Below are 25,316 nucleotides of genomic sequence, written 5' to 3' on the forward strand. Positions count from 1 at the left end.
GGGCATTATGCCCATTTTATAGATGAAGAAACTGATGCCCAGAGGTCTCACAATGAGTTAGGAGCAGGGCCCCAGCTCTGCCACCTTACTGTTCCCTCTTCTCCCCTGCAACCTAGGTAGGCCAGTGGAAGACTCCAAGGGCCCAGGGCCAGGCTGCCCTTACCTGGCTCCCGTGGCCTGCTCGCCGCCTGCATGCCGCTAATGGAGGGCCTGTAGACTGGCCCAAGAGCACATCAACTCAGCAGAGCAGCTCAGTGTTGCAAGCAAGAGAGGTCCAGCCCACCACACCGACCGCCTGGGGCCCCATGTATATTTAACGATGTCTATTATTCCTGTTTTGTCTCCGGAAAGGAGCCTTAACAGCTGACAGGGGAGCTAGTAACAGCCTGGATGGCTGGGCAGCTGGTCCTGCTCCACACTCCAGGTCTGCCCAGGGACCCCAAGGAGCTAAGGCTCCTGACGGTCAACACCCAACAGTCTCAAAAGCCCATTACAATTGGCCCCCCCGAAGGATCACTTCCTTCGGGAAGCCTGCCTTGCCACTCAGAGGTCTCAAAGACCAGGGTCCAAACCCTAGCTCTGCACTGTAAGCTGGGAAAGTACCCCTAGCCTGCAGCAGGGCTCATTAGGCGCCAGGCTGTGCCAGCACCACGCCAGGCCCCCATGCCTGGGACAGGCAGCAAATGCATCTAGCCACCTCACTCTTGCAGCAGGGCTTTCCTGGTTACAAGGGTCTTCTGCCCACCTCTGCTGCTGGGCCTGCAGGGCCTCATGGAGGTGCTGGCCTTCCCAGGTGGAGCCTGCTCTGTGTCCGAGTCTGGTCTTTGGCCTTTTGAAACCAATCCCCCAGGGTAATATCCCTCACATTCTCCTGTCACCCCAGGCTTGGGTCTGCTCCCCCATGGGCCCAGACCAGACCCACTGTGATCCCCTGGCTCACTGCTGCGCCTCCTGCCCCAGCCCGGCAGCAAAGGTCACCAAATCTGCAAAAGTACAAGCTTTTTCTCTCAGTTGGAACATGAATCGTTCTTTATTTCAGGAAGAAGCTGAGAGATTGGGGGCTTAGAAGCAAACACAGAACCCAAACTTGACAGCCCAGCCCCAGTGAGCAGGGTTAGGTCCAGGGACTTTGTGCTGTGTGTGGGTTGCCCAGGGGGAGCTTAGAGGGGAGGCACTTCAGACACCTCTCAGTCTGGGAGGGAGTAAACTGGACCTTCAAAGCCACTGACCTACCCTGATTTCCACCACAGTACAGCCCTGTGGAGGTGAGGGACATGGGGGTTCTGGTCCTAGGGAACCCCCACACCCTAATGTCAGAGAATCTGGCAGAACTGAGGAACAAGATGCCTTGACAGTAGCCCACAGCCAGGGACCCAGGATACCCAGCTCCCTGCCCTGAGCATCCGAATTAGGCCCTGACTGGGGGGCAGATGGGCAGCTTGCTCGCTCAGTGCCCAAAGGAGCAGGCCCAGGGCTCCAACTCAGAACCACATCTGAGAGTCAGTCTCAGGGAAAGCTCCAGCCAGATCCAAGGCCTCCACTGTCTTCTCTCTGCCCCAACATCACCGGCTGCCTAGTGAAGAAACTTCTGGAAACAGCAGAGACTCAAGGGACCTGTTCTGGGGTATGTGTATCTGTATTTCCTGTTTGGGCTCTGGCGTGTCCCTGTGGTTTGACTCCTTAGGGAGATGGAGGGGCGCCAGCGCCCCTACTTCTTGACGATCTGAATGACGTCCTCATGCTCCATGGTGTGGGTCAGTCCCACCCGCTGTGGGCTGTACTTGGTGCTGGTGCCCTGGGGTGGGGGCAGAGGGAGCCCATGAGGGGAGGAGCTCCAAGCAGAGGTGCCATGCCATTGTGAGATGGACGGACTCCACTGCGGGGGGAGTATCACTGGAGGAGGGCAGGGATGTGTACGGGGGAGGGCCCAGAACTGGCAAACCCCACAGGTCCCAGGCAGCTGGCCATTTTAGTGGTCCGACTACCTCTGAATCTCAAAGCAGGAGGGGGTGCCCAGCCTATGCCGAGGTGGGGGAGGTGAGCATACACATGCTGTGGAAGGGGACAGACACACCAGGGCATGTGTCAGGTACAACACCCCACACCTCACTCCCTGCATAACCCAGGGACCTCTGTCAGGTATAATCCCCCCCCGCCCCATCCCAAGACTCACCCACACCAGGGCGTATTTGAACTGGCTGGCCAGCGACCGGTGGATCCGATGGCACTGGTGGATGAAAGAGTTAGACAGGAGGTGCAGATCTGCCCAGCCCCCAGATGACCTCGCTGTAGGCCTGAAGCCCTGGGCAACACGCCAGCAAGTACTGCTTCACAAGGCAGGGGCTCAAAAAGCACTTGCTGAGTGAGAGGTGGCCAGGCCCCAGATCAACGGGTACCACTTGCTGGACTCAAACACAGCCCTACCCATGGCTGCGGTGGTTCTAAAGACCGCATTTCCAGGTCTTTCTAGGAGCTGTAATGCCAACTTAGAAATGTTCTACAGCCCAAGAGAGGGCAGTCAGGGTCCTGGTTACAAATGGCCCCCGCCTGCCCTCCCCCCATACTCTCAAGATGTTCTTGAATGTTCAAGGGTGGCTTTTCAGGACATCCTACCTCTGCTTGCTCACTCTCTCAGCCCTCTTGGCTGCAGTTGTGACCTGGTGCCTCCTGCACCTCATCACCCATCTCCCCACACTGTCCCCAGGGCAGCAGGCACCCTTTAGCACTCCTGGGTAGGGATGAAGGTCCAGGAATACCAGAAGTCTCAGGAACCCAGAGGAGACCTTGGAGGGGCAGCCAACTCTTCCGCTGAGAATGTGGATCCCTGGTTGTCAACATGATGGTCAGGCACAGTTAGGGGTGGGGTGGACAACTTGGTCTGGCTTTCCTACACATGCCCACATATCTTACAGACCCTGGGCAGAACATGCCCTTTGAGCCAGAAAGCAACACCTCAACCCAGCCTCCACGGGGAAAGAGGAAGGCACAGGGCGCAAGAAAACGTTCTGAGCACACATGGGAAGCCAACCTGACCAATCTCCTCTGGGTGACCAAGGATGCCTGGCCTGACAACAGGGTCCTGCTGCCAGGAACTAGTACCGATACCCACAAATCCAAGTCCGGCACTCATCTCTCCTACATCACAGAATAAAAACTGATGGCCCAGAGGTTGGCTCTAGCCTGCAACTGGGTTTGAGGTTCTATTCAGTTTGCCTAACATTAAAAAAAAAAAAAAAAAAACTAAACGCACTGCCAATGTTTAAAGAGCAGGTCAGAGTCACAGGGATTCCCAGCTTTTCTGGAAACCCTGTCAGCTTTGGAGCACTGAGCTGGTGCTTCTCTGAGGCAGACGTGTGCGCGTGCGTGCACGCGTGCGTGCTCTCCAGTTTGCCACAGTCCCCACCATGCCCTAGTGTCTGACACTAAGGCCAAGCGTTATCAGTAGGAGCCATTTACCACTGAAATGCTCTACTGTTCTTGTGGACAGAATTATTTCTCGGTATTCACATTTCCAGCAATAGGGGGCGAATGGAAGTTCATCCAAGAAGGCTGTATTTTTCAACACAGAGAGAGCATACTTCTCTGGGGACTGCAAGACACCCCTTTCCTTGGAGTCCTCAGAAACTCTCATTTTTGCTGAGCCCTGCAGTACCCTCTCTGCCAGCCAGGGCTTACATTCACAACCCTTTCGTAGGGAGGTTACCAGCACCCCGCCAGGCTGTAGGCTCGGTGCGTCACCACGGCCCTGTGAGATAAGCCCCCCCGGATGAGGGGCATGAAGCAGTTTGAGTGGAGGAGCTCAGGTCTGACCCCAGGTCTGCCTGGCTCCAATGTCTACCTGGATTGTCTGCTTTGGGTCTCTGTTGCCAGGACCCATGCTATAATAAAGTACCGAGGCAGGGGCAGGCCTTTTACTTGTACTCCAGGGTACCCAGGACAGTTGGTGCCATGGGAGGGAGGCACCTGTGGCAAGGTGACCACTGAAGGAACAGGCTTCTTTGGGATAAAGCATCCTCTGCACCCCATCAGCCTCTTCACACACCTGGCTCCAGCACCTGCTGTCCTTGACACTGTGCTCTGGCTGAGAACTTTCCATACTCTGTCTCATTCAAATGCAGTCCTCCTAACTACCCACTGAAGTCAGCAGCATTATCTTCATTTACAGGAGAGGAAGCTGGGGCTCAGATATGCAGTCAGGCCTGTCCAGGCTGGCCCTCAGCCACTTTGCCACCATAATAGGCTTCATCCAAGGGCCAGCGAAGATGAGCCTGAGCCTTAGCTGGAGAGCCACAGCAGACAGAGCCCCAAGAGGCTTGGAGGGAGGGCCCTACCCCTGTTGAGGCCCCAGACAGACAGGTGCAGGCAGACAGAGCCCCAAGAGGCCCAGATGGAGCACCCTCACTCACCACGTGCTCCACGGAAGCCCCTTTCCGGAGGATGATGGCATCTGTGAAGTCTGGTCTCTCTGTATAGTTGGAAAGATGAGAGGAGAGTCAACTGTGTGGCTACTGCTCCTGGACAGCTTTGTAAAAAGCCATGCAGGTGCAGAGGCTCCTCTGGTCCCCATAGGTCTCCTAGGCCTCAACCTAAACCTCGCCCCGCAAACCCGCTATTCAGGACACCCTCCATATAGACCCGTGTCAGCTTCTGCACAACATCGACCTCAACATGGAAAACTGAATGAGCCAAACCCAGGACTCATGCTGTTGGCGGTCCGGCAACCATGACGGTGCTGAGACAGCCACGCAGCGGTGCACCTGGACTGCCACAGCCGCTGCTCTAGTTGGGGAGTCCACCCTCCCACCTGTGACAAGGTCAGGGCTGATGCAGACTGCTCGCACTTGCCACCGGGCCCCCGGGTACATGGACCCCCTGGTATGTAGCACCCCAAGTACATGGACCCTTCGGATATGTGGCCCCCTGGTATGTGGGCATGTGCATAGAGGCCTGTGAGCACTCAGAGCTGTAGGAAGGTGAATGCTGAGCCAAGAAGCTAAGTTCTTGTGGCCTCAGCTGCCTAAAGCTTCTGATGTGGAACTTCCTGGTGGGAGGGAGCCACAAGGAAGTTAATACTGTACCCGTAGGGAACTCAGGGCAAGTTTCTATCAACTGCGCTCTGCATCCCCACTCCGGGTAACCTGAAGACCAGCAGCCCACAAAGACTTGGACAGAAGTATCTCCCAGCCTGGGGTGGGAGCAGCGCTCAGGTTCCAGCACGGCACCAAGCGGGCTGGGCCAGGGTCCTCGGGTGCTACGTGCAGAGCATGGCCTTGAGCCTCCTGACTCACGTCCTCTCTTCTTGGTGTAGATGCAGGTCAAGGCCAAGTACTCCCAAAGCATCTCCAGCAAGTAGTCCAGGTTCAGCTTCATACCACAGCTGCAAGAGGAGGACCCATGGGCCAGAGGCCGGGGTTCTACTTTCCCGGGGCTGGAGGACCAACTGCCACCTGGCTGGGGCACAGGGCCCAAGGCAGTGTGGCCCAGCTGGCACCGTAGGGAAAACAAGCCCATTACTGTGACAGCAGCGTGATGCCTCGGCTGCCAGTGCCTCTTGGCCCCAGGTCATCACCACACCTCCAGAGCTACCTATCTTTCCTGGAGGGGGGTTGCTCTGTCATTGGCAGAGGGCGTCCAGAGGTTGGACTTTCCTGCTGGTACCTGCCATGGAAGACTGGCGGGGCTGTGGTAGGCACTGTGGGCGGATGCCAGGAAATGCTGCTGTCCACAGCTCATCCCCCTACTGGGGGCCCAGGCAGTCCAGCAGTGATGCCAGCACCATGCAGAGGGGGAGCCCAGCTTTGGAGGTAGCCAGACCCCATGGACTGGGCTTGGCCATTACAGCTGTGACCCCAAGCAAATATCTCTCTTCTAGAGGGTGGTGGTGGGTAGAGCACGGTAAGGGGGTGGGGTGCCCAGCCCAGTACAAGCACTGCCCGTGCCCCAAGGATGCCAGTCCTCAGGTGGACCTGAGGGAGCCTGGCAGACCTGGGACACAGCAGGCCAGGCGCTGAGGTGGCCCTGAGGAGCCCGTCAGGCCTGGGATGCAGAACTGCCCACAGGACAAATGCTCCGTGCACAGCTGGGGCTGCCAGGAGACAGTTCTCCCACTCAGGTCCAGGACCCCCCACTGGCACCTGTCACCCCTGCCTGTCCCCCAAGTGTCTTGCCACTGTTGGCAGAGCTCACAGAGAAGCTACACAGCACCTGTGGGCTGGAAGCAAGCCAAATGAAGCACAGGAACAAGAACACCCCAAAAGAGAAGACCTTGGTGGGTACAGTGAACCCACAGTAAACACACCGCTTGCCAAGAAGGACAAGGAGTGGAGCCTGGTGGGGCCCGCAGCCCGCGAGCACACTCTCTCTTCCCTCTGAGCTGTGGTCGGGCAGATGCCAGGAGAGTACTCATGTCCTGGCCTTCCTGGGGACTGTGGTTAAATACTGCACCTCTAGCCTTGTAGATGAAATCCACCTGTTTTCTCAACCCAAGGTGCCGGACACCACCTAGCCCACCTGGATAACTCAGGCTGGCTTTGCCAGTATGGCACTAAGTGGAGCTGGAGAGAACCACATCCTCATGGCCATACTGATCAGAACACAGGCACCCCTTGGGGCGGCCAGGGGTACTGGTGTGCAGGGTACCATGCCTCACCTGATGACTACACTGTTGGGCTTCCGGGCCAGGCGGTCCACTTCTTCCATTGAGATCTGGTCAATTTTGTTGTACACCTGGTTTTAAAGGTGGAGGTGAGGTTTGGGGAAGGAACAAAGCAGTCAGAAAGGTCCCTCAGTGGTCACTGACCTGCCAGCCCTCCTACGGCTCTGACCAGAAAGGTCGATGTCTCCCTGCCTGGCTCAAGGCTTGGGGGGAAGGCTAAGGGACTTGGGGGCACCAGCTCCCCAGAGAGGCAGGCTAGGCTAGAACCCTGGCTTCAAGCTGTACATGTCTGCAATACCTGCCCAGCACTGAAGCACAGAAGGCAGCGGGGGCAAGAGGAGGGACTCCTGGGGACCTAGGCTCCCACCCCCACAGGTCCTGGGTGCAAGCAGCACTTACATACAAGCAGGGCATGTACACACGGTTGCCTACAATGACATCAATGAACTCGTCAGGGGAGCAGTCTTCCCGGAAGAGCACTTCAGCATTGAAGATCTCTGAGGGCTGGGATTAAGGGCAGCCTGCATGCCAGCGACACCACACGCCCCTTGGCTGGCAGAGCCCAGACCATGGGCTGGCTGGAAGGGACCACTGCATATGTGCTGGAGAGGCTTTATGGGATTTTAAGGCTTGGGAGAACCTCTACTTTTCTTTCCTTTGAAAGTAACTATAATATATAAAAGTCTCGGTCAACAAATAGTTGAAATCTTTGCTATTAGGCAGAACAAAAAAACTTGGTAGACGCTTCAAAGCACCTGTGTGGAATCCCAGACTGTTCCTGAGGTGTCCACACAGCCCTGGTCCTCGTCCCGGACGGTCCCTGTGCTGTCTACACAGCCCTGGTCCTTGTCCCAGACTGTCCCTGAGGTGTCCACACAGCCCTGGTCCTCGTCCCAGACTGTCTCTGAGGTGTCCACACAGCCCTGGTCCTCGTCCCAGACTGTCCCTGAGGTGTCCACACAGCCCTGGTCCTCGTCCCAGACTGTCCCTGAGATGCCCACACAGCCCTGGTCCTCGTCCCGGATGGTCCCTGTGCTGTCTACACAGCCCTGGTCCTTGTCCCAGACTGTCCCTGAGGTGTCCACACAGCCCTGGTCCTCGTCCCAGTCCTGAGGTGTTCATACAGCCTTAGCTTCTCTGGGCCAAGAACCCCGCTCCTCGGGGCGAGTTTCCCAGAGCCCTCTCGTCTGTTTTCCAGATGTCACCAGGGCTGAGTCGGCCTTGAGGGCAGCACATCCTCTCAATGGACACCACAGGTCTCAGTGTTTGGGAGGAGTCAGGAAGCCATCCTGGAACGAACGGCTGAGCTCTGGGCAAAGGGAGCCAGAGCAGGGTGCTCCTGGGGCAGGCTAGGGTTTCCCGGGTGGTCTGCTGTTGCCGGGGCCATGAGCCTCCCGTCCCGGGGGGCCTCGCCTCCCTCTTGGGGAAGGATACTGTATTCATGCAAGATGAGCTGCACCAGCTTCTCTGAGCACTGGGTCAGGGTGACTGTCGAGTTGAAGGAGATGCCACCGCCCTTCTTGGGCTGCAGGAGGAGAAAGGAAAGAGGAGCCGCTAATGAGGGCAACAGAGGTCCAGGTGCCTTGGCCCCTGGCTGGAGCCATTCCGCCACCCCGGCACCTCCGGCCTGCAGGTCGCAGGGCCTCACCTTGAAGTAGATATTGGGCTTGTGCTTGTTGAGGCGGATGCCCACCGATTCCAGTTCCTTCTCCAGCAGTGACCTAGGCAGAGCCCCGTGACAGCCCTTCACCATCGCCCTCAGGGGCCGGCTCCTGCTGCCCTGGGCTCCCCCAGGGTCTCCCTGCTGACCCAGATGGACACCAACCCCCTCCTCCACTTCATCCCCGGCCACAGTCTGCCAAAGAGCTCCTGGCTTGGGCTTGAGCTGGTCCAGCACCCCCACAGCCCCACCCCCAAAGGCCCTTCTGTCCTGGGGGAAATGCTTCGTGGAGAGACTGCGCAAGCAGGGTCACATTAAGTTCAGACCGCGGACAATCCTGCCACCGCCTCCCGGTGTGAAAGCCAGCAGCAGCACACCGGCCTGCCCCCTGCACCTCCTCGCCCCTGCTGACCTCTGCACCTCTCCCTTGGTGGCGTCCAGCATCATGATGACGACATCAGCGGTGCGTGCCACAGCAATCACCTGCCGGCCACGGCCTTTCCCTACCCAGGCAGAAGGGATGCGATCACACCGTGGTGAGGCTCGGGGATGCCTCCCACCCACCCTGCTCACAGCCCAGGGCACTCCTCCATGACCTCAGGTGGGACCTGGAGACCCCCAGCCAGCCCATCGTGCCCCAGACACCTGTCCTTTGCCCATCATGCCCCAGACACCTGTGACATCTGTCAAATGCCACCCAGGGCTGTGACTTCCTTGGCATTTTTCTTTAATCCACTTCCTGTCTTGTTTATGCAGACTTACTTTAGAAGGAAATACAACACCACCACCCTAAGCAGGATAATAACAACTGGCATTTTTGAGTGCTGTGTGGCACGCCCTGTGCTAAATGCATCATAAATATTTCCTCACTTAGTCCTCAAAACTTTCCTGTAAGGTAGGTATTATTATGCCTGTTTTACAGATAAAGAAAACTGAGGCTTGATCATAAAGCTAGTATGGGTTGGTTCAGGATTTGAAATTGCATTTGTTCTTTCTGCAAAATGGTTGACAGGACCCCACTCAAGGCTGTAGAATGGATCAAATGAGGAAACACAGGAGGTGCTTGGGGAGCTGTCACAAAGGCCAGACCCCATTATGATTAGGCAACCAGAGAAGTCAGCATCTTGCCAAGGTCACACAGAGAGTCAGGGACCAAGGGAGCAGCGCCAGGATCCAGGTGCTGTGGCTTTAAACCAGCATCTGCCTCCCTCTTCTGAGAACAAGGAAGTTGGGCCAGGTGACCTCCCTGGGCAACTATGTCGACTCTAAGCACAGTGCCCTTCCCCCATGGTAGCCCAACCATCTCCAGGTCCCTGAGATTCAGTGTGACGCACTGGCTGGGACAATAGATTCCTGGGATCTGTCACCACTCCCACCCCCACCCCACCCCACCCTGCCCCACCTCACCCCACACCACCCCACTCAAATAGGCAGGCCTTGCTTTGCTGAGCCATTGGGGGCTGGGAGGGTGCAGAGGGGGCACTGGACACCAGCGGGGAGCTTAGCACCAGAGAGGCTGGGCTGGAGCCCCAGCTCACCCATTTCACTGCTCAAGAGGGTGTAGGGCAAGCCCTTACCTATCTGCCCCCGAGAATATACAGCCCAGGTCACAGGGCCTTTGTGAGGGTTCCTGAGACAATGGTCAGCATCAAGTCCTGGCCCTTGGCAAGTGCACACCCACCACAAGCTGTTAACCAGCCCTATGAAACTGCCAGAGCCTGCTTCATAGTCCCGCACCCACTGCCGTCACCTGCCATAAGAGGTCACAGGGGGTTCCCACCTCAAAATTAAAAAACAAAACAGGCAGGACGACAGAACTAGGAGCATAGTCTGAAGAGGTCAGCTAACAAGTATCCACTCCATGCTGGGACCCAATGGAGCAAGATGGAGTGAATGCAGTGAAGGCAGGAAGTCAAGCCTGTCCTATGAGCTGTGTGACCTTGGGTGGGTCATTTCACTTCTTGGGCCTTACTTTCTAGAATTAAGATGGGTGACAACCTGCCCCCCAGCCCCTGAACTATATAAGCCCCTTAAGAAGTAGAGACTGAGGGGCCTATGGTGGGGGCCTCTCACCCTCTACCCATAAGCCCTCGACAGCCACGCCCAGCTGCAACAACAGTGAGGCCAGTGTGTCCAGCACGTCCCAAGCCCGTGGTAGTAGGAGGCTGGGTGCTGAGCTCTGGCCCTGCCCCCTAGCCTGCCATTCTGCCCGCTCTCCACCTGTTCCCTTTCCCACCTTGTGCCGCTCCTTCGATGATTCCAGGCAGGTCCAGCAACTGGATGTTGGCTCCTTTGTACTAGGACACAGAGTGAAGGGGAAGATGAGGATGGCGCCAGCTGAGACCCCACCACTGCCACCCTGGGAAGAGCCTGTCTGAACCCCTGATGCCCGCGATGGCCCCCAGCTCAGGGGCTATGCGATTCTGGCTTCTGGGCAAAGACTCTGAGTTCAGAGCCTCTTCTCTGTGGGGACGCCCACTCCTCATACACATGCACACTCGTATGTGACAGCCATGCACGGAGCTTAAACACAAGCACCCTCCCTCTCCTCCTGGTACCCAGCAAACCTCCACTCACTTCAATGACTCCAGGGATACACGTCAGGGTGGTGAATTCATAGGATGCAGCTTCGCTGGCTGTGGAGGTCATTAAACTCAAGAAGGTGGACTAGGAAAGAAAAAGAGGTCATTCCTTTTAGGTGTCTCGTTCCAGTCTCCTTGGAGAATCCTTGAGGGTCGGGTGCTGGGGGTGAGGCAGCAGGGAGATGCTGTCCTCACTCTTAGCCTGTAAACTGAGTGGGTGTGAAAAGGACAACTGCTTGTGCTCGGAATGTCACCTCTGGTGCTGCCCAGAGGGTCCTGCACTGGAGGATCATCAGTGGCCTCAAGGCCCTTCTTGTGGACAGAGACCTAGTTTCTAAACAGGTTTCTTACATATACCAAGGGCCTTTCTCTCACTCCACACATCCCTCCAGACCCACCCGGGCCCAGAGAGCTCACAGCAGGTGGCACCCCAGCAGCACTCTAAAAACTGGAGCCCAGACTTGCTGCTCACCCAGGGAGGTGAGATGTGTGAGGAGGTTAGACCGTCAAGTCTGGAACAGAGAGAGACAGTGGAAGGAAAACAGGTGGGGGATGAGGGGTAGGGGAGCTGGCGGGGGGCTAGGGTATGAAAATTTACAATGCAGTTCACTTGGGGACTGGAACCATGGCTCGGCTGGGAGGTCGGGGGGGACCTACGCAAGGAACCACATCCGCTGAGCCTCAGTGTCCTCAGTGTCAAACGGGCACTGCTGCCTCTGCCACGTAGGCCTGGAACACACTGAGAGCCCAGCCACCAGCAGTGGGCAGGGCTGGCAAGAAGAAGCGAGCTGATTCCCAGTTAGGCCCCTATTCTAGTCAGCAGGCCTGGAACAAGAAGCCTGAGCTGCTGAGCTGGGACTGGGCCAGCACTGCCGGGACACCACCTCCATGGCTGGGGGTGGGAAGGCTGGGGGAACGCTTGGCCACATGCCCACAGAGTCTTAGAACCCAGAATGGGGCAGATGAGGAAGCCCACCAAGTCTTCCATGTGAACACTCTCAGCTCTGGGGACCACCTGGAAACCTGGGAACAATGAAGAGTCACTGGGGCCGAAGGGCATAGAGAGACACTGGGTCCCTGTCCTGAAGGCCAGCCTCAGGGATACTGGCCTGGCCTGTGAGGGTGAGGGTCCTAGACCCCCATGGTCAGAGAGCCCATATTCCCCACAGGGCCCAGACTCTGAGGTGCAGCCCTCAGCACCTAGAGTGGCTTGGCTTCTCCCAGCTGGGTTTCTCACCTGGGAAAAGAAGTCCTTGGCAGGCTGGCAGGCAAAATCGAAAGAAAAGGCTCAAACTAGTGAGTAATGACGCTCAAGAGTCAGAAACTGTGACAGTTCCCATCACCTGGTGAGATGGAGGGCACCATACGGTAGTTGAAGGGCAGACACAGCCTTTGTCCCACCTCCCAGGCGGGACTGTTGTTTAGGGAACCAGGCAGGCCCCCAGTATGAGAAGCATTATTTTACAGGATATCTGCTAATAAATAAGGAAAGAAGATGGGAACTAGACAGACACCATTTTATAACCGCGAATAAAATGGACACAAGCAAGGATGATCCAGAGTGTCAATATGGCTAACTGGAGGCTGACAGGGCTGGATTTGGTACGTTACTGCAGTTAACACCCCACAGGTTACTTTTCAGTTGTGGGGGGAAATGTAACTTTACAGTGGAGGATACAGGCTGCCGTCTCCTTAATCTAGTGGTCCTGGAGGTACCAACCAGCTACCAGCTGTTTCCTCACGTGACGAAAACTGAGGCGCCCACCCTCTCTTATGCTGCAGCCTGACCGATATAAACACCTAACTCGCAGCTCACAGAAATCACAACAGACCAAGGAGCAAGCTCAAGGCCATAACAGGAGGCACCAGACAACTCAGGGCACAGACTTCCTTCAGGACAGTGGCCTGGTCTACCAGCAAGCCTGGCTATGACAAAAGGAACTGTTTGAAATCAAAGCAGACTTAAGGGACAAAATCCACAGAGCCACATGTGGTCCCAAAATGGAGCCAAGGGTGGACAGACCAGCTGCAAAAGTCATTTTCAGGTTACTGACGAAATCAGAAGATGGTCTGGGCATTCGTTGATATTAAAGGATTACTGTTCATTTGTTTGCTGTGATATAACAGTTTGTGGTTAAAAAGAAAATGTCCCTATTCTCTGGAGATAAAAGCTTAAATATTTAGGGGTGCCAATGGAATAAAATTGACAGTCCAGAAATAAACCCACACATCTATGGTCAACTGCTTTTTGACAAGGGTGCCAAGTCCCTTCGATGGGGAAAGAAGAAGCTCTTAAATGTGTTGGGAAAAATGGATTTCCACATGCCTCACACCATACACAAAAACAATTTCAAAATGAATTAAGGACCTAATTGCGAAAATTAAAACCATAAAATTCTTACAAGAAAATGTAGGGGCAACACTATCAGGCCTAGCTTTTAACAATGGATTATCTAATATAATAAAAGCACATATAACAAAAGACAAAATACATAAATGGGACCTCATAAAAATTAAAAACTTTTGTTCATCAAAACCTTTTCGAAAAAAGTAAAAAGACAAGCTACTGAATGGGAGAATATCTTTGAAAACCATGTATCTGATAAGAATCTACTAACAAAAACATATTTAAAACTTAGACAATTTAACAACAAAAAGACAACCCACCCATTAAATAGGCAAAGGACTTGAATAGACATTTTACCAAAGAGGACACTCAAATGGACACCAAACACATGAAAAGACGCTCAACACCATTAGCCATCAGAGAGGTGCAAATCTAAACCACACGAGATACTATTTCACTCCCATTAGGATGGCTAAGATTAAAAAAAAACAGAAAATAACTAATGTTGGTGAGGATGTGGGGAAATTGAAACCCTTATCCATTGCTGGTGAGAATGCAGAATCGTACAGCCATTGTAGAAAGCAGTGTGGCGGTTCAGCTAAAAACTAAAAATAGAACTCCTACATGACCCAGCAATTCCACTCCTAGGTATATACCCTGAAGACTTGAAACAGAGACTCAGGCCTGTACACAGATGTTCACTGCGGCACTATTCACAATAGCCAAAAGGTGGAAACAACCTAAATGCCCATCAGCAGGTGAACGGATAAACAAAGCATGGTACGCACACACAATGGACTACTACTCAGCCAGTAGGGGAAATCAAGCCTTGATACATGGTACAATGTGGATGGGGCTTGGAGACATTATACTGAGCAAAATAAATCAACCACAAACGGACAAATATTGTATGACCTTACTTATATAAAAAGACAAGAAAAGGCAAATGTACAGAGACCAGAGTTTTTAGTGCTCACCAGGGGCAGGAGGGCAGGGGGAATGGTTGTTGTTAGGTGCCATGGAGTCGGTTCCAGCTCACAGCAACCCCATGGACGACAGAACGAAACCCTGCCTGCTGCTGCACCATCCTCACATGCGGGGAGATCGGGTGGTTTATTGATTATGGAGCACTGAGTTTCAGTTTAGTGACAGAAAAATTGCAGCGATTAAGGGTAAGGCCGCACAGCTGATTATTTTAAGTGCTGTCAATAAGCTGTACACCTACAAAAAGCTGAATTGGAAAAAAAAAACTTATGGATGAAGGGTCTTGATGTCTGCAACTTCCTCTCAAATAGATCACCAAACACATACATATATGTACAGAAAAGAGCAATTATGGCAAAATGTCAATAACGAATCCAGATGGAAGGCAGACTGTACTTGTTCTTTCAACTCTTCTGTATGTTTAGAAACGTTTATTACACAATATTGGGCAAATGAGAAAGGACCAGAGACACAGAGTGTGAAGAATGGGGAGTATTCTACCCTTGGGGCAGAGGCATGGCTGGAGTGGAGGCCTATTGCAGTGGCCTGTCAGCTCCTTCTGAGGGGCTGCAGAAGGCCCTTCCCCCATTCCAAGTGTCTAGCTTAAGTGATCTCAGGGGCATGAGTACCCCGTCACTAAAAGAACAGGCCTGAAGCTTTATGTCCCTCACATTTAAGGCAGAGCTGTAAAGGGCCAAGTGGATGGACTATAAATGGTGTGGAATAATAACTGCAGGGGGCTCTGTGACCCCTCCATTCATGACAGCCTCCACTGAGGTAGGGATCAGCTTGCCAGCCTTTCCCCCACATTCCAAGGGAATAAAAACACACAGCTGCCCTCTCAACAGGCAGAGCTGGGTTCAGTTCCAGGGGAACTTCCTGATGGTAAAGGATGGACCAAGCCCTGCAGCCACGAGAAGGAGAGCTGTTCAGGCCCGGGACAGCAACACTGGGCCAGGTCTCCAAGGGGAGGAAGATGGGGTGATGTTGGATGCTCTCCCCGGCCCCCAGTCTATACACTCAAAGTCTCTACTTTCTTTCCAGGAAGCAACGCTGTCATGGCCCAGGACCATCCCTCCAGCATCCACTCTTATGTTGCCTGTTTCTGCCTCCTGAGCAGAAGCACAACCCTTTCTCAGTGCCTTCAGATGTCACTAACACGGCAGCTCTCCACAGGCCACCTGAAACCACCTGTGCTCGCTATTTTGTTTTCCTCTTCCCTGACCTCTCTGGTTGTCCCTGCTCACTGCTCTCTACGTGCCTGTCCCTACCTGGCTCCTCCCAGTCCTTGGATGGCTTCTCGCAGCTTCACTAAGTGAGGAAACCGAGAGAACCAATGTGGTGAGCACTGTGTGTAACCTAGTAGCTTCAGAAGCTGTCTAAATTCACGAGCGGGGAGGAAAACCAAGATCAGTCCAAAGCTGGTTCCTATGAGGTGGAGGTCAGACATAACTCCAGTCTCCAACTTTTTCACCTTTTCTGACACCAGCCGACCCCCCACAGCACTCTCTACTTCTCTGCTGGGTTCGATAATTCATTGCAATGGCCATACAGAACTCACAGACCATATTCACAATTATGTGGTTTATTAGGGAAGTAAAAGGCTACAGGAAACCCTGGTGGCGTAGTGGCTAAATGCTGTGGCTCCTAACCAAGAGGTCAGCAGTTTGAATCCACCAGATGCTCGTTGGAAACTCTATGGGGCGGCTCTACTCTGTCCTATAGGGTCACTATGAGTCGGAATTGACTCAATGGCAATGGGTTTGGTTTTCTGGTTTTTAACAGGCTACAACTTGGGATCAGAATCAACTTGGAAGTAACAGGATACAACTCAGGAGACAGAATTCAGTTCTTCAAGCAGGACAGCTTGTTTTCAGCTTCTTCTTGGCTATGCCTACAGGCAGGCCTTCTCTTGGTCATATCCACCACTGGGCCTTCTCTCTTGGCCTTGCCCATTGCCAGGCCTTCTCTCTTGGCCGTGTCCATCGCTGGGCCTTCTCTTGGGCCTCTACCCTGCTTGGGCAAGTGTTACAGCTCTTTTGGCTCTGTTGACAAGTGCTTGGAGGCAGCCCACTCTGCCAGCAAGCCTCCTGCCCAAAGGTGCTCAGCCCTCTTGCTCCATGGGTCAGCAAGCCCACTGCAGCTGTCTTGCACCGGTCTCCTGGTTCGTGCCGCTCGCACTGCTGCACCCATCTCCCATTATCTCCAGCCATCTTCAGTGCTATAGCTCTCTCTCCTGTGTCTAGGAGGTTCTCAGAGCACGGGCCCTGGGTCCAAAGGACGTGCTCCACTCCAGACTCTTCTTAATGGCAGTGAGGTCCCCCTCAACCTCTGTGGGATTGGCCCTTTTATAAACCTCCTCACCAAGACCATGAACTGACCAATCCCCTTGGCAGGCCACAGTCACCTAATCTGCATACAAACAAAAAAAACCCCACAAGGGTTTTACACACCCTATTTGCATAGCAGACTAACCAATCCCTTTGCAAGACTGGCCTAGCAAATCATCTTGGCAGAACTACAAACCCAAAGCAAACAGGCCATATATAAAGAGAAACCCATTGCACTGCAGTGTGCCACACTGGAATAACTCATCTTCGAGTCAAAGTCTGATGGAGGCCAGGGGCTTGGCCACACCTATGCTGATGTCCAGAGACTTTTCTTCTTCTCTTCGGATGCACAGGATTAGGATGCGGGAAACTGGACTTTCAGTCAAGTGCGTATAATACCCACCTGTTCAGGTTACTAAGGCACTAAGTCTATAACAGCTAGCTCCCAACGTATTTATAACTTTCATTTATGGCGACTTTTCCATCCTAACTCTACCTGGCTCTGCTGGTTACTAAAATGATACTATTTCCTGATCCACCCAAGAGAGGACATGGAGGAAAGGCACGCAGCTGGGTACTGATGACCAAACCCCACTGGAGGAGAACGTTCCTGAAGATAAGCAAGCACTTCAGTGCCCTCAGGTAAGAATCCAATATCTACTTGCCCCAGCACACGGCCCAGCTCTGACACATTGTAAACGTGCACAGGCAGTCTCTGGGTTACAAATGTCCAACTTATATACAAGCTGTAGTTTCCAATCAATGCCCATAAAGCCTATCACATTAAAAATTTGAGGTACAAACGATGGTTCATAATACCAAAACTGGCGCTACTTTGTGATGCACATCAAAACGTTATTATTACTACTATATTATGAGGTTAAAGATGTTTTAGTGTATCTGGAAGTGTTTCTTTGATGTTTTTTATTCATAGAGAGGTACACCATATACCATATACTACATTCTATATACTAAGACAAACATTTGACTAACTGACGTTAGATACAAACCGTACCTAACTGTTCTGACTTATGTACAAATTAAACTTAAATACAGATTCAGGAACGGAATTCATTTGCAATCTGGAGACTGCCTGCACTGGTGAGAGGACATCAGGAAATACTTGCTGCCGGTCCCCATATGGAATCAGCCAGAGCTTAACTGGAGGGGCCACTGGCTGTTTTTAAAACCCACAAATCCCTGACCCAGTGGGCCCACTTCTAGGACTGCTTCCTCCAGACACACGCCCAAGGGCACAAAGACACTAGGATGAGGAAGTTCATGCAGCACTGTGTGTTACAGCAGGAGACTGGCAATAACCCAGATATCCATTGGTGGGGGATGGAGACAAGAGAACTGTTACTACGAAATAACTATATCACCTACAGTTATGAACTGGTAGATACTCACAATAAAACTACAACTGCAAGTGACAGATCTAGGTATGACTCCATGATACGTGCATGTATGTGTGGCGGCTGTGCGATTGTGATGGCGGTCAGAGAGAATGAGGTCATGAAAAACAAGAAGAGTCTGAGAGCCTGTCACAACCGAGAGGAGCCTAAGGAAACATGATTAACTAGAGGTAATTTGGTGTCCTAAGTGGGATCTTAGAACAGAAACTGGTAACAACTCAGGAAATCTGAATAAAGTATGGACTTGAATTAATAATGACGGATCAGTATTGGTTCCTTAGTTGTGACATGTGGACCACACTAATGTAAGATGCTAACAGCAGGGGAGATGGTGTGGGGCATATGGGAACCCTCTGTACTACCTTCTCAATTTTTCCATAAACCTAAAACTGTTCTAAAATAAAGTTGTTTTTTTTTTAAAGTAAGTCAACTCATGTCCCTTTTCTGCTCAAAACCCTAAATGACCCTTGTATAAAAATTAAACCAGTAAGGATCTTATGCTAAACTCGGAAGCTTGTAGAAGAAACCTTCTAGAATAAAACCTGCAGCGGCTCCCTCTTCACTCAGAGAGAGGGCCCACGTCCTTCCAGTGGCCCTTGAGGCCTCTATCTTCTCTGACTCCTTCCCTACTGCCTCCTGCCACTCACTCAGGTGCAGCCACCCCAATCCCTTGAACACACTAAGTGAGCGCCTGTCTCAGGATCTTTTCACTCACTCTTCCCTCTGTCTGTCACGTTCTGCGCCCAGGAATCTGCCAGTTCCCTCACTTCCTTCAGGCCTCTGCTCACAACCTAAGCAGAGAAGCTTCTTGGACTTGGTTACAAAGATTAATGAAGCCCCATGTTCACCACTGTCTCTCCATAGCACACTTTACCACTTGATAGACCATGTCTTTTACTTCCTTTGTTTACTGCCCTTTCTCCCCAAAGAAGTGAATTCTGTGTGGGCAGGGGCTTGGTCTGCATATCCCCTGCTGTGTCTCCGGTACTGGCCCAGTGCCTGCACATGGGGTATGCTCAGTACGCACACGCTTGTGCATGAGGGTAAGCAGGGAGGTCAAAACTGCGGGGGCGGCAGGGGTGACTGAGTCTTCTCTGTCCCTGAAGTAAACCCTGGAAGGCGGTGAGGGGAGGTGTAGACAGTTGTCTGTGTGAAAGGAAATGGCCTCCTGCCTTCCCCCCAGGGCCCACACAGACAGCAATGACCATCACTGACCTTACCCACAGAGGGAAATCCAATCAGTGCCACGCGGGCATCGCCTGACTTCATCACATCGAAGCCCTCTCCTTTGGACGAGGCCGATTTGGATGGTTCCAGAAGCTGAGCCCGATACTTGGCAAGCTTTGCTTTCAGCAGGCCTAGGTGATATTCGGTGGCTAAAAGACAAAAAGCAAGACACGGAAGGTAAGTGTCCAGGGTATCCAAGCCCCATGGGTCAGATAAGGCCTGTGTATGAGTAGGTCCTGGCCGGAAGCACTAGAACCAGACAGCAATCTCTGTCGGGGAGGCGACACGCTCTGTTTAAAGCACCCCCACTTCTCACTTCTTTTAGAATAAACCCAGGCTCCTTGCGAGAACTGCCGGCCCTATGTCAGTGGTTCTCAGCAGCAATGGCACCACTCCCAGCACTCTGCAGACACCAGGGAATGTTTTCCATGTCACTCAGACAATGAAGTCCCCTGCTGGCATTTAGCAGGAAGGGGCAGGGAAGCCAGCGGCCCTACAAGGTCTGAGTCAGTCCTACACAGTCAAGAACCATCCCAAGTTCCACGTGACTCTTCATGTCCCTGAAGACATTCAACCAGAACACTCCTTAGAAGCAGAATGGCAAGACTTCAGCTGGCTTACTTTGGACATGTCATCAGGAAAGACCAATCACTAGAAAAGGACATCAGGGTTGGTAAAGTAGAGGGTCAGGGAAATCCTCAGTGAGATGGACTGACACGGTAGCTCCAACAATGGACACATACCAATGACTCTGAGGACAGCACAGGACCCAGCAATGTTTCGTTCTGTTGTACACGGGGTTACCATGAGTTGGAGCCAACTCAACGGCAGCTAACAACAACAAGACACCCACAGAGGGAAAGCCTGGTTTCAGATCACTGGAGCCTAGAATCTAACTCTATTTTAGGTATAAACACAGGGCATTTTTTTGTAGTTTTAATATATGCTGAAATTTCCAGGGGTATGTCAAGGGAAGGCTATGTTTTGTTTGAAACTTGACCTAGAACTGCTCACCATTTTGGAAAACCATGCTGCCAACAGTGATGCCTCTTGTATAGTATCCAAGTTACCAACACAGGGTACCCGCATTGGGCTGCGCTGGGGCTGCCACCTTCACAGTGATTCCACCTGGAGGTGCAAGCATCTGACAGCTTTGTTATCTCCTCCAGTGTGAATTAAAACTATTTTTATTATAAATTATTTTTCTTTTCCTCTTCCTTTGTATTACAATTAGACCACTACGTTGATTTTTGAAAAACTATATATGCCCATAAATTATACTATTAATTGGGAATTTCATTTGAGGACAATAAAGGAGATGTTACAAAACCTTTGCTATAAAAGGGGTCCTGGTCTGACGAGATTGAGAAGCAGGGCCTTATGTGACCTGGCCCCTGGCAACTTCTCCAACCACATTTTCTACCACTACATTCCAGCCACAGCCACTGTTTTTTTCGAAATATGCTGACCTCATGCCTTCCTCAGAATCTTTGCACTTGCTGCTCACTCCATTTCAACCTAGCTCCTGCTTATTTGAGGTTCTGGGCAAGCAGAGGTTGAGAGCCTATACTCTGCAATCAGCCTGTGTCTGAACCCCACCCTACTATGAATGGCTGTTTTACTTTGGGAAAGTTATTTAATCTTCCTGTGCCTCAGTTTCCTGATCTGCAATATATGAATGCTAAGGGCAAAATGGAAACCCTGGCGGCATAGTGATTAAGTGCTATGGCTGCTAACCAAAAGGTCAGCAGTTCGAATCCACCAAGCACTCCTTGGAAACTTTATGGAGCAGTTCTACTCTGCCCTGTAGGGTCGCTATGAGTCGGAATTGACTTGATGGCAGCGCGTTTAAGGGCAAAATACACTTCACTGGATTTTTGTAAGGATTAAGAACAACGTTTGGCACATAGTAAACCAAAAACCAAACCCGTTGCTGTGAGTGGATTCCGACTCATAGCGACTCTATAGGACAAAGAACTGCTCCATAGGGTTTCCAAGAAGCAGGTGGTGAATTCCAACTGCCGATCTTTTGGTTAGCAGGTGTAGCTCACCATAGCTCTTAACCACTGCACCACCAGGGTTCCAGCACATAGTAAACACCTAGTAAAGGCTGGCTATTATTATTATTATCACCTACAGTAACCACAAAGGAGCCCTGGTGGCACAACACTTAAGCACTCAGTTGCTAACTGAAAGGTTGGTGGTGCGAACCCACCCAGTGGCTTAGTAGGAGAAAGACCTGATGATCTGTTTCTATAAAGATTATAGCCCAGAACTGAGACTAGTGGGACCCTGGAGGTTATGGTCCCTGGACCCTTTGTTAGCCCAAGATTGGAACCATTCCCAAAGCCAACTCTCCAGATAGGGATCAGACTGGACTATAAGATAGATAATGATACTGGTGAGGAGTGAGCTTCTTGAGTCAAGTAGAGGCTATGAGGGCAACTCCTGTCTGGAGGGAGATCAGAAGGAAGAGGGGGACAGGAGCTGGTTGAATGGACACAGGGAATACGGGGTGGAGAGAAGGAATGTGCGGTCTCATTATGAGATAGCAGCTATGTGTACATAGCAAGGTGTGTATAAGTGTGTAACTTTTTGTATGAGAGACTGACTAGATTTGTAAAATTTCACTTAAAGCACAATAACAACAACAACAAAAAGATTATAGCCTAGAAAACGCTATGGGACAGTTCTACTCTGTCATATGGGGTTGCTATGAGTCAATACCAACTCAACAGCACCTCACAACAACATGAAGAACTTAGAAGAAATACAAACACAAAGCTCCCTAGAAGTGACGGTGAGGCTTTGGCTTGCTTATTTTGGATACGTCATCAGGAAAGACCAATCTGTAGTAAAAGATATCATGTTTGGTAGAGGATCAGTGAAAATGAGGGAAACCCTCAATGAGATGGATTGACACAGTGGCCCCTAGAGTGGACTCAAACATATCAACAACTGTGAAGACAATATGGGACCAGGCAACATTTCCTTCTGTTATACACAAGGTTGACATGAGTTGGAGCCCTCTCGATGGCACCTAACAACAACAACAACAACACAGTAACCATCACCACCCCTGCCCCTCTGGGACCATGATCCTATTTGTCTCATGGCACTTATCACTACTTGAAAGTATCTTGTTTCTTTATGTGTCTGACTCCAGTAGGGCGGGAACTGAGACTGCTATAGTTACAGTTGTATCCCCAGTATCTGGCACAGGGCAATGTTCAGGAAATGTTTTAGCATGTGAATGCCACAGTCAAGAATGGGCAACAGTCAGGTTCACAGATGCCTCCCTGTGGTCCAGCTCATAAGATTCTGAGCATCTCTGAAGGGAAGGACTAGGTCTTAATCACCTCTACCTCACTCTCCTCCTTCACCACTGCCACCACTGAGGCCAAGCTGCAACATCTCTGCCCCTCGGGGCTTCCCTACCACTTCCCTTACCTCCCTATAGATGACACTCCACACTGCACACGGGAGAAACTTTTTAAAACAGACCAGACCTTGTCTCTCCCCTGCTTAAAACGCTCCACTGGCTCCCACTGTTTAGAACATAATGCAGAGTCCTCCCCGTGGTTGGTGAGGCTCTGTGGGATTGGCCCTTTCAGTCTCGACTCATGTCCTCTCATCTCCCATCACTGTGTGGCAGCCACAGACCTTCTAATCCTTGAACAGCCAAGCTCACTCCTGCCTTGTGGCCTTTGCACTAGCTCTCCCTCTGCCAGAAACAGTCTTCCCCCAGATCTTTGCATAGCTGGTTCCTCCTTCTCATTAGGTCTCAGCTCAAATGTCTCCTTGGCATAGTGGTCTTTCCTGATCATTTAATCTATGTAGGGCCACTCCCCCCTCCCCACCCCTCCGCACTCTGCTATATGACCCTGGTTTATCTTCACAGCCACTCTACGGCATTGGGTTTGTTTTTTTTTATCTTCACAGCATTTATCACTGTGGAATTACTTTGTTTATCTGGTTACTGGTTTACGAATTGTCCACTGGAAGGCCAGCTCCATGAGGGCAGGAACGTGTCTGTTGTGTTCACTGCTTTAATCACAGTACATAGCAAGGGCGCAGTAAAGATTTACAGAAGAATGAAAGAAGAAAATGCTGAGATTCAGTTTCCCAACTCCTCAGCTCTCAGACTTGAATGGAGCCAAGGGAGGACGGACATTGAGATCAAGCACCTAGTGCTCCTCGCTTCCTACTCCTCTAATGCTGAACCACCACACAGCTGGACTCGTCAGGCATGAGGCCTCACCCACCTTGCCCCATCACATCTCCCACTATTGGACCTACTGTCCCTCCTGCTATCTACATGGCTCTTCTCACTTACCTATGAACACACCATGCTCACCTGACTCCCATGCCTTTGCCTCAGCAGTGTCCCTCGCCTGGAATATCCTCCCCTCAGCCAGCTCAAGTTCCGCTTCCTCCTGGAAGGCTTCTTGGGTTTCACCAGTGTTCTCGCTTCACCTCTCCTCTGAGTTCTCCAGCCCTTATAATCTGAAGCCAGTTTTGGGGCTTCATTATGTGCTATCTCTGTTGGGGTGTTTACTTTAAATATTGAGTTTTCACCATGAGCCCAGCACTTTGCAAACCCTACTTAACAGTGCTGTGAGCTAAGGTGGGCAAGAGGTTATTATCCCCATTTTCAGATGAGGAAACTGAATCTCAAAGAGGTTGAGTGTCCAAGGCTTCGCAGTCTGGGTCAACCCCAGGCCTGTCAGACCCCAGCGTCCTGATTCCCTCTATTCCACCTCGAGGCTCGCAGCTGCTGGGTGCGGCTGTTCCTAGAAGTCTCTTTCAGGACTTCCCAGCACAAAGTCCCCAGACCCAACCACTAGGAGACCCAGGTTCGAACCCCGGCCCTGCCTCTCTCTGGGTTAAGGGCTTGCTCTGTGAGCTGGATTTCTCTGGTCGGTCACCGGTCTGGCATTGAGCAGACCTCCCAGAGGCGTTTGCAGTCAGACCGGGTCGTGAGACCCGCACCCGCCAGGCCCTGCCTCGGGGGCGCTGGGAGGCCTCAGCCCCTGTCTGGCACTTCTTTGAGGCTCCCAGGCCCGCCCCAGTGAGGTTGCTCCCCCATTCTGCAGACAGGTAAACTGAGGTGGGCAGAAAGGGAGGCCACACCGGGCCGGCCCTCACCCTTGTTCTTCTGCGTCCGAGCGATTTCCTTCTCGATCTCCGAGATCTTCTCCAGGATCCCCATGGCGGCGGCTAAGATGGGCCCACCGGCGGCGGCACCTGCACCGGGAATTTCGGCCGGAAGGCGGCAGTGTAGCAGCCCGCGCCCGGAAGCCCACTGAGGAACAGCGTGCTTGTGGGCGCCCGGTGCTCTGGGATTCAGAGTCCGGGCGGATGACGTTGAGCGCAGCGCCAGACACTCTTAGTTCCGCCAGCTTGCTCGGAGGTACTGGGAGCCGCCACGGTGGGCCGGGGCGGGGCCGACCCGAACAGGGGCGGGGCCGTGGCGTAGACGGCGGTAGGCCTGTCCTGAGTCTTAAATCGTGGGTCCTCAGGCACAGCGTTCTGGTGGCGTAGAGAAAAGGCTCTGAGTTGAACGCCTGGTGGCAACGCCTGTCATTTAGTGTAGTGGTTAAAAGCGGGTCCCCATTATCACCATAACCGAGTGCTGCAATCTAGCATTACTGCCTTATGTAAAAGGAGCCCTAGTGGCGCAGTGATTAAGCTAACCGAAAAATTGGCAGTTTGAATCCACCACCTGCTCCGCAGGAGAAAGATGTGGCAGTTTCCCTAAAGATTAAAAAAAAAAAAAAAGATTACAGCCTTGAAAACCCTATGGGGCAGTTCTACTCTGTCCTATACAGCCACTATGGGTCGGAATTCAGTTCGCAGGCAATGGGCTTGGGTTTTTTTTTTGTTTGTTTGTTTGATTGTTTGCTGGCTCTGGGCTAGGTAAGGCCCATTGCAAGCTTTGAGCTTGCCATTCTCATCCGCAGTTTCTAAACCGAGGTCACAGCTTGTGGAAAGTTCCTGAGCCGTGGCTCAAGCTGCTGAATGGCAGGGCTGAGATTTGAACGCAGGGCATTCCATTCCAAGGCCAGTGACCCCAGAGTGACTTGGTAGGATGTGGGTAGAAATATTTGCATATG

At 52.3% G+C, this 25,316-nt stretch overlaps 1 protein-coding gene across 1 annotated transcript; it reads right to left on the minus strand.

The window, feature by feature from the left end:
- Window positions 1–321: 321 nt before the first annotated feature.
- Window positions 322–24,507, minus strand: DRG2 (developmentally regulated GTP binding protein 2). The gene is made up of 13 exons (XM_049874735.1): window positions 24,349–24,507; window positions 19,189–19,349; window positions 10,893–10,982; window positions 10,552–10,612; window positions 8,728–8,818; window positions 8,304–8,376; window positions 8,090–8,180; window positions 7,055–7,152; window positions 6,650–6,726; window positions 5,289–5,377; window positions 4,407–4,465; window positions 2,174–2,227; window positions 322–1,795 (listed from the first exon to the last, which is right to left on the minus strand). Exons 1-13 carry the CDS (start codon window positions 24,410–24,412, stop codon window positions 1,709–1,711), a joined length of 1,095 nt encoding a protein of 364 aa, XP_049730692.1. The 5' UTR covers window positions 24,413–24,507; the 3' UTR covers window positions 322–1,708.
- Between the last annotated feature and the right edge of the window lie 809 nt (window positions 24,508–25,316).

Source organism: Elephas maximus, chromosome 2, assembly GCF_024166365.1.
Source record: "Elephas maximus indicus isolate mEleMax1 chromosome 2, mEleMax1 primary haplotype, whole genome shotgun sequence".
Lineage (NCBI taxonomy): Eukaryota > Metazoa > Chordata > Mammalia > Proboscidea > Elephantidae > Elephas > Elephas maximus.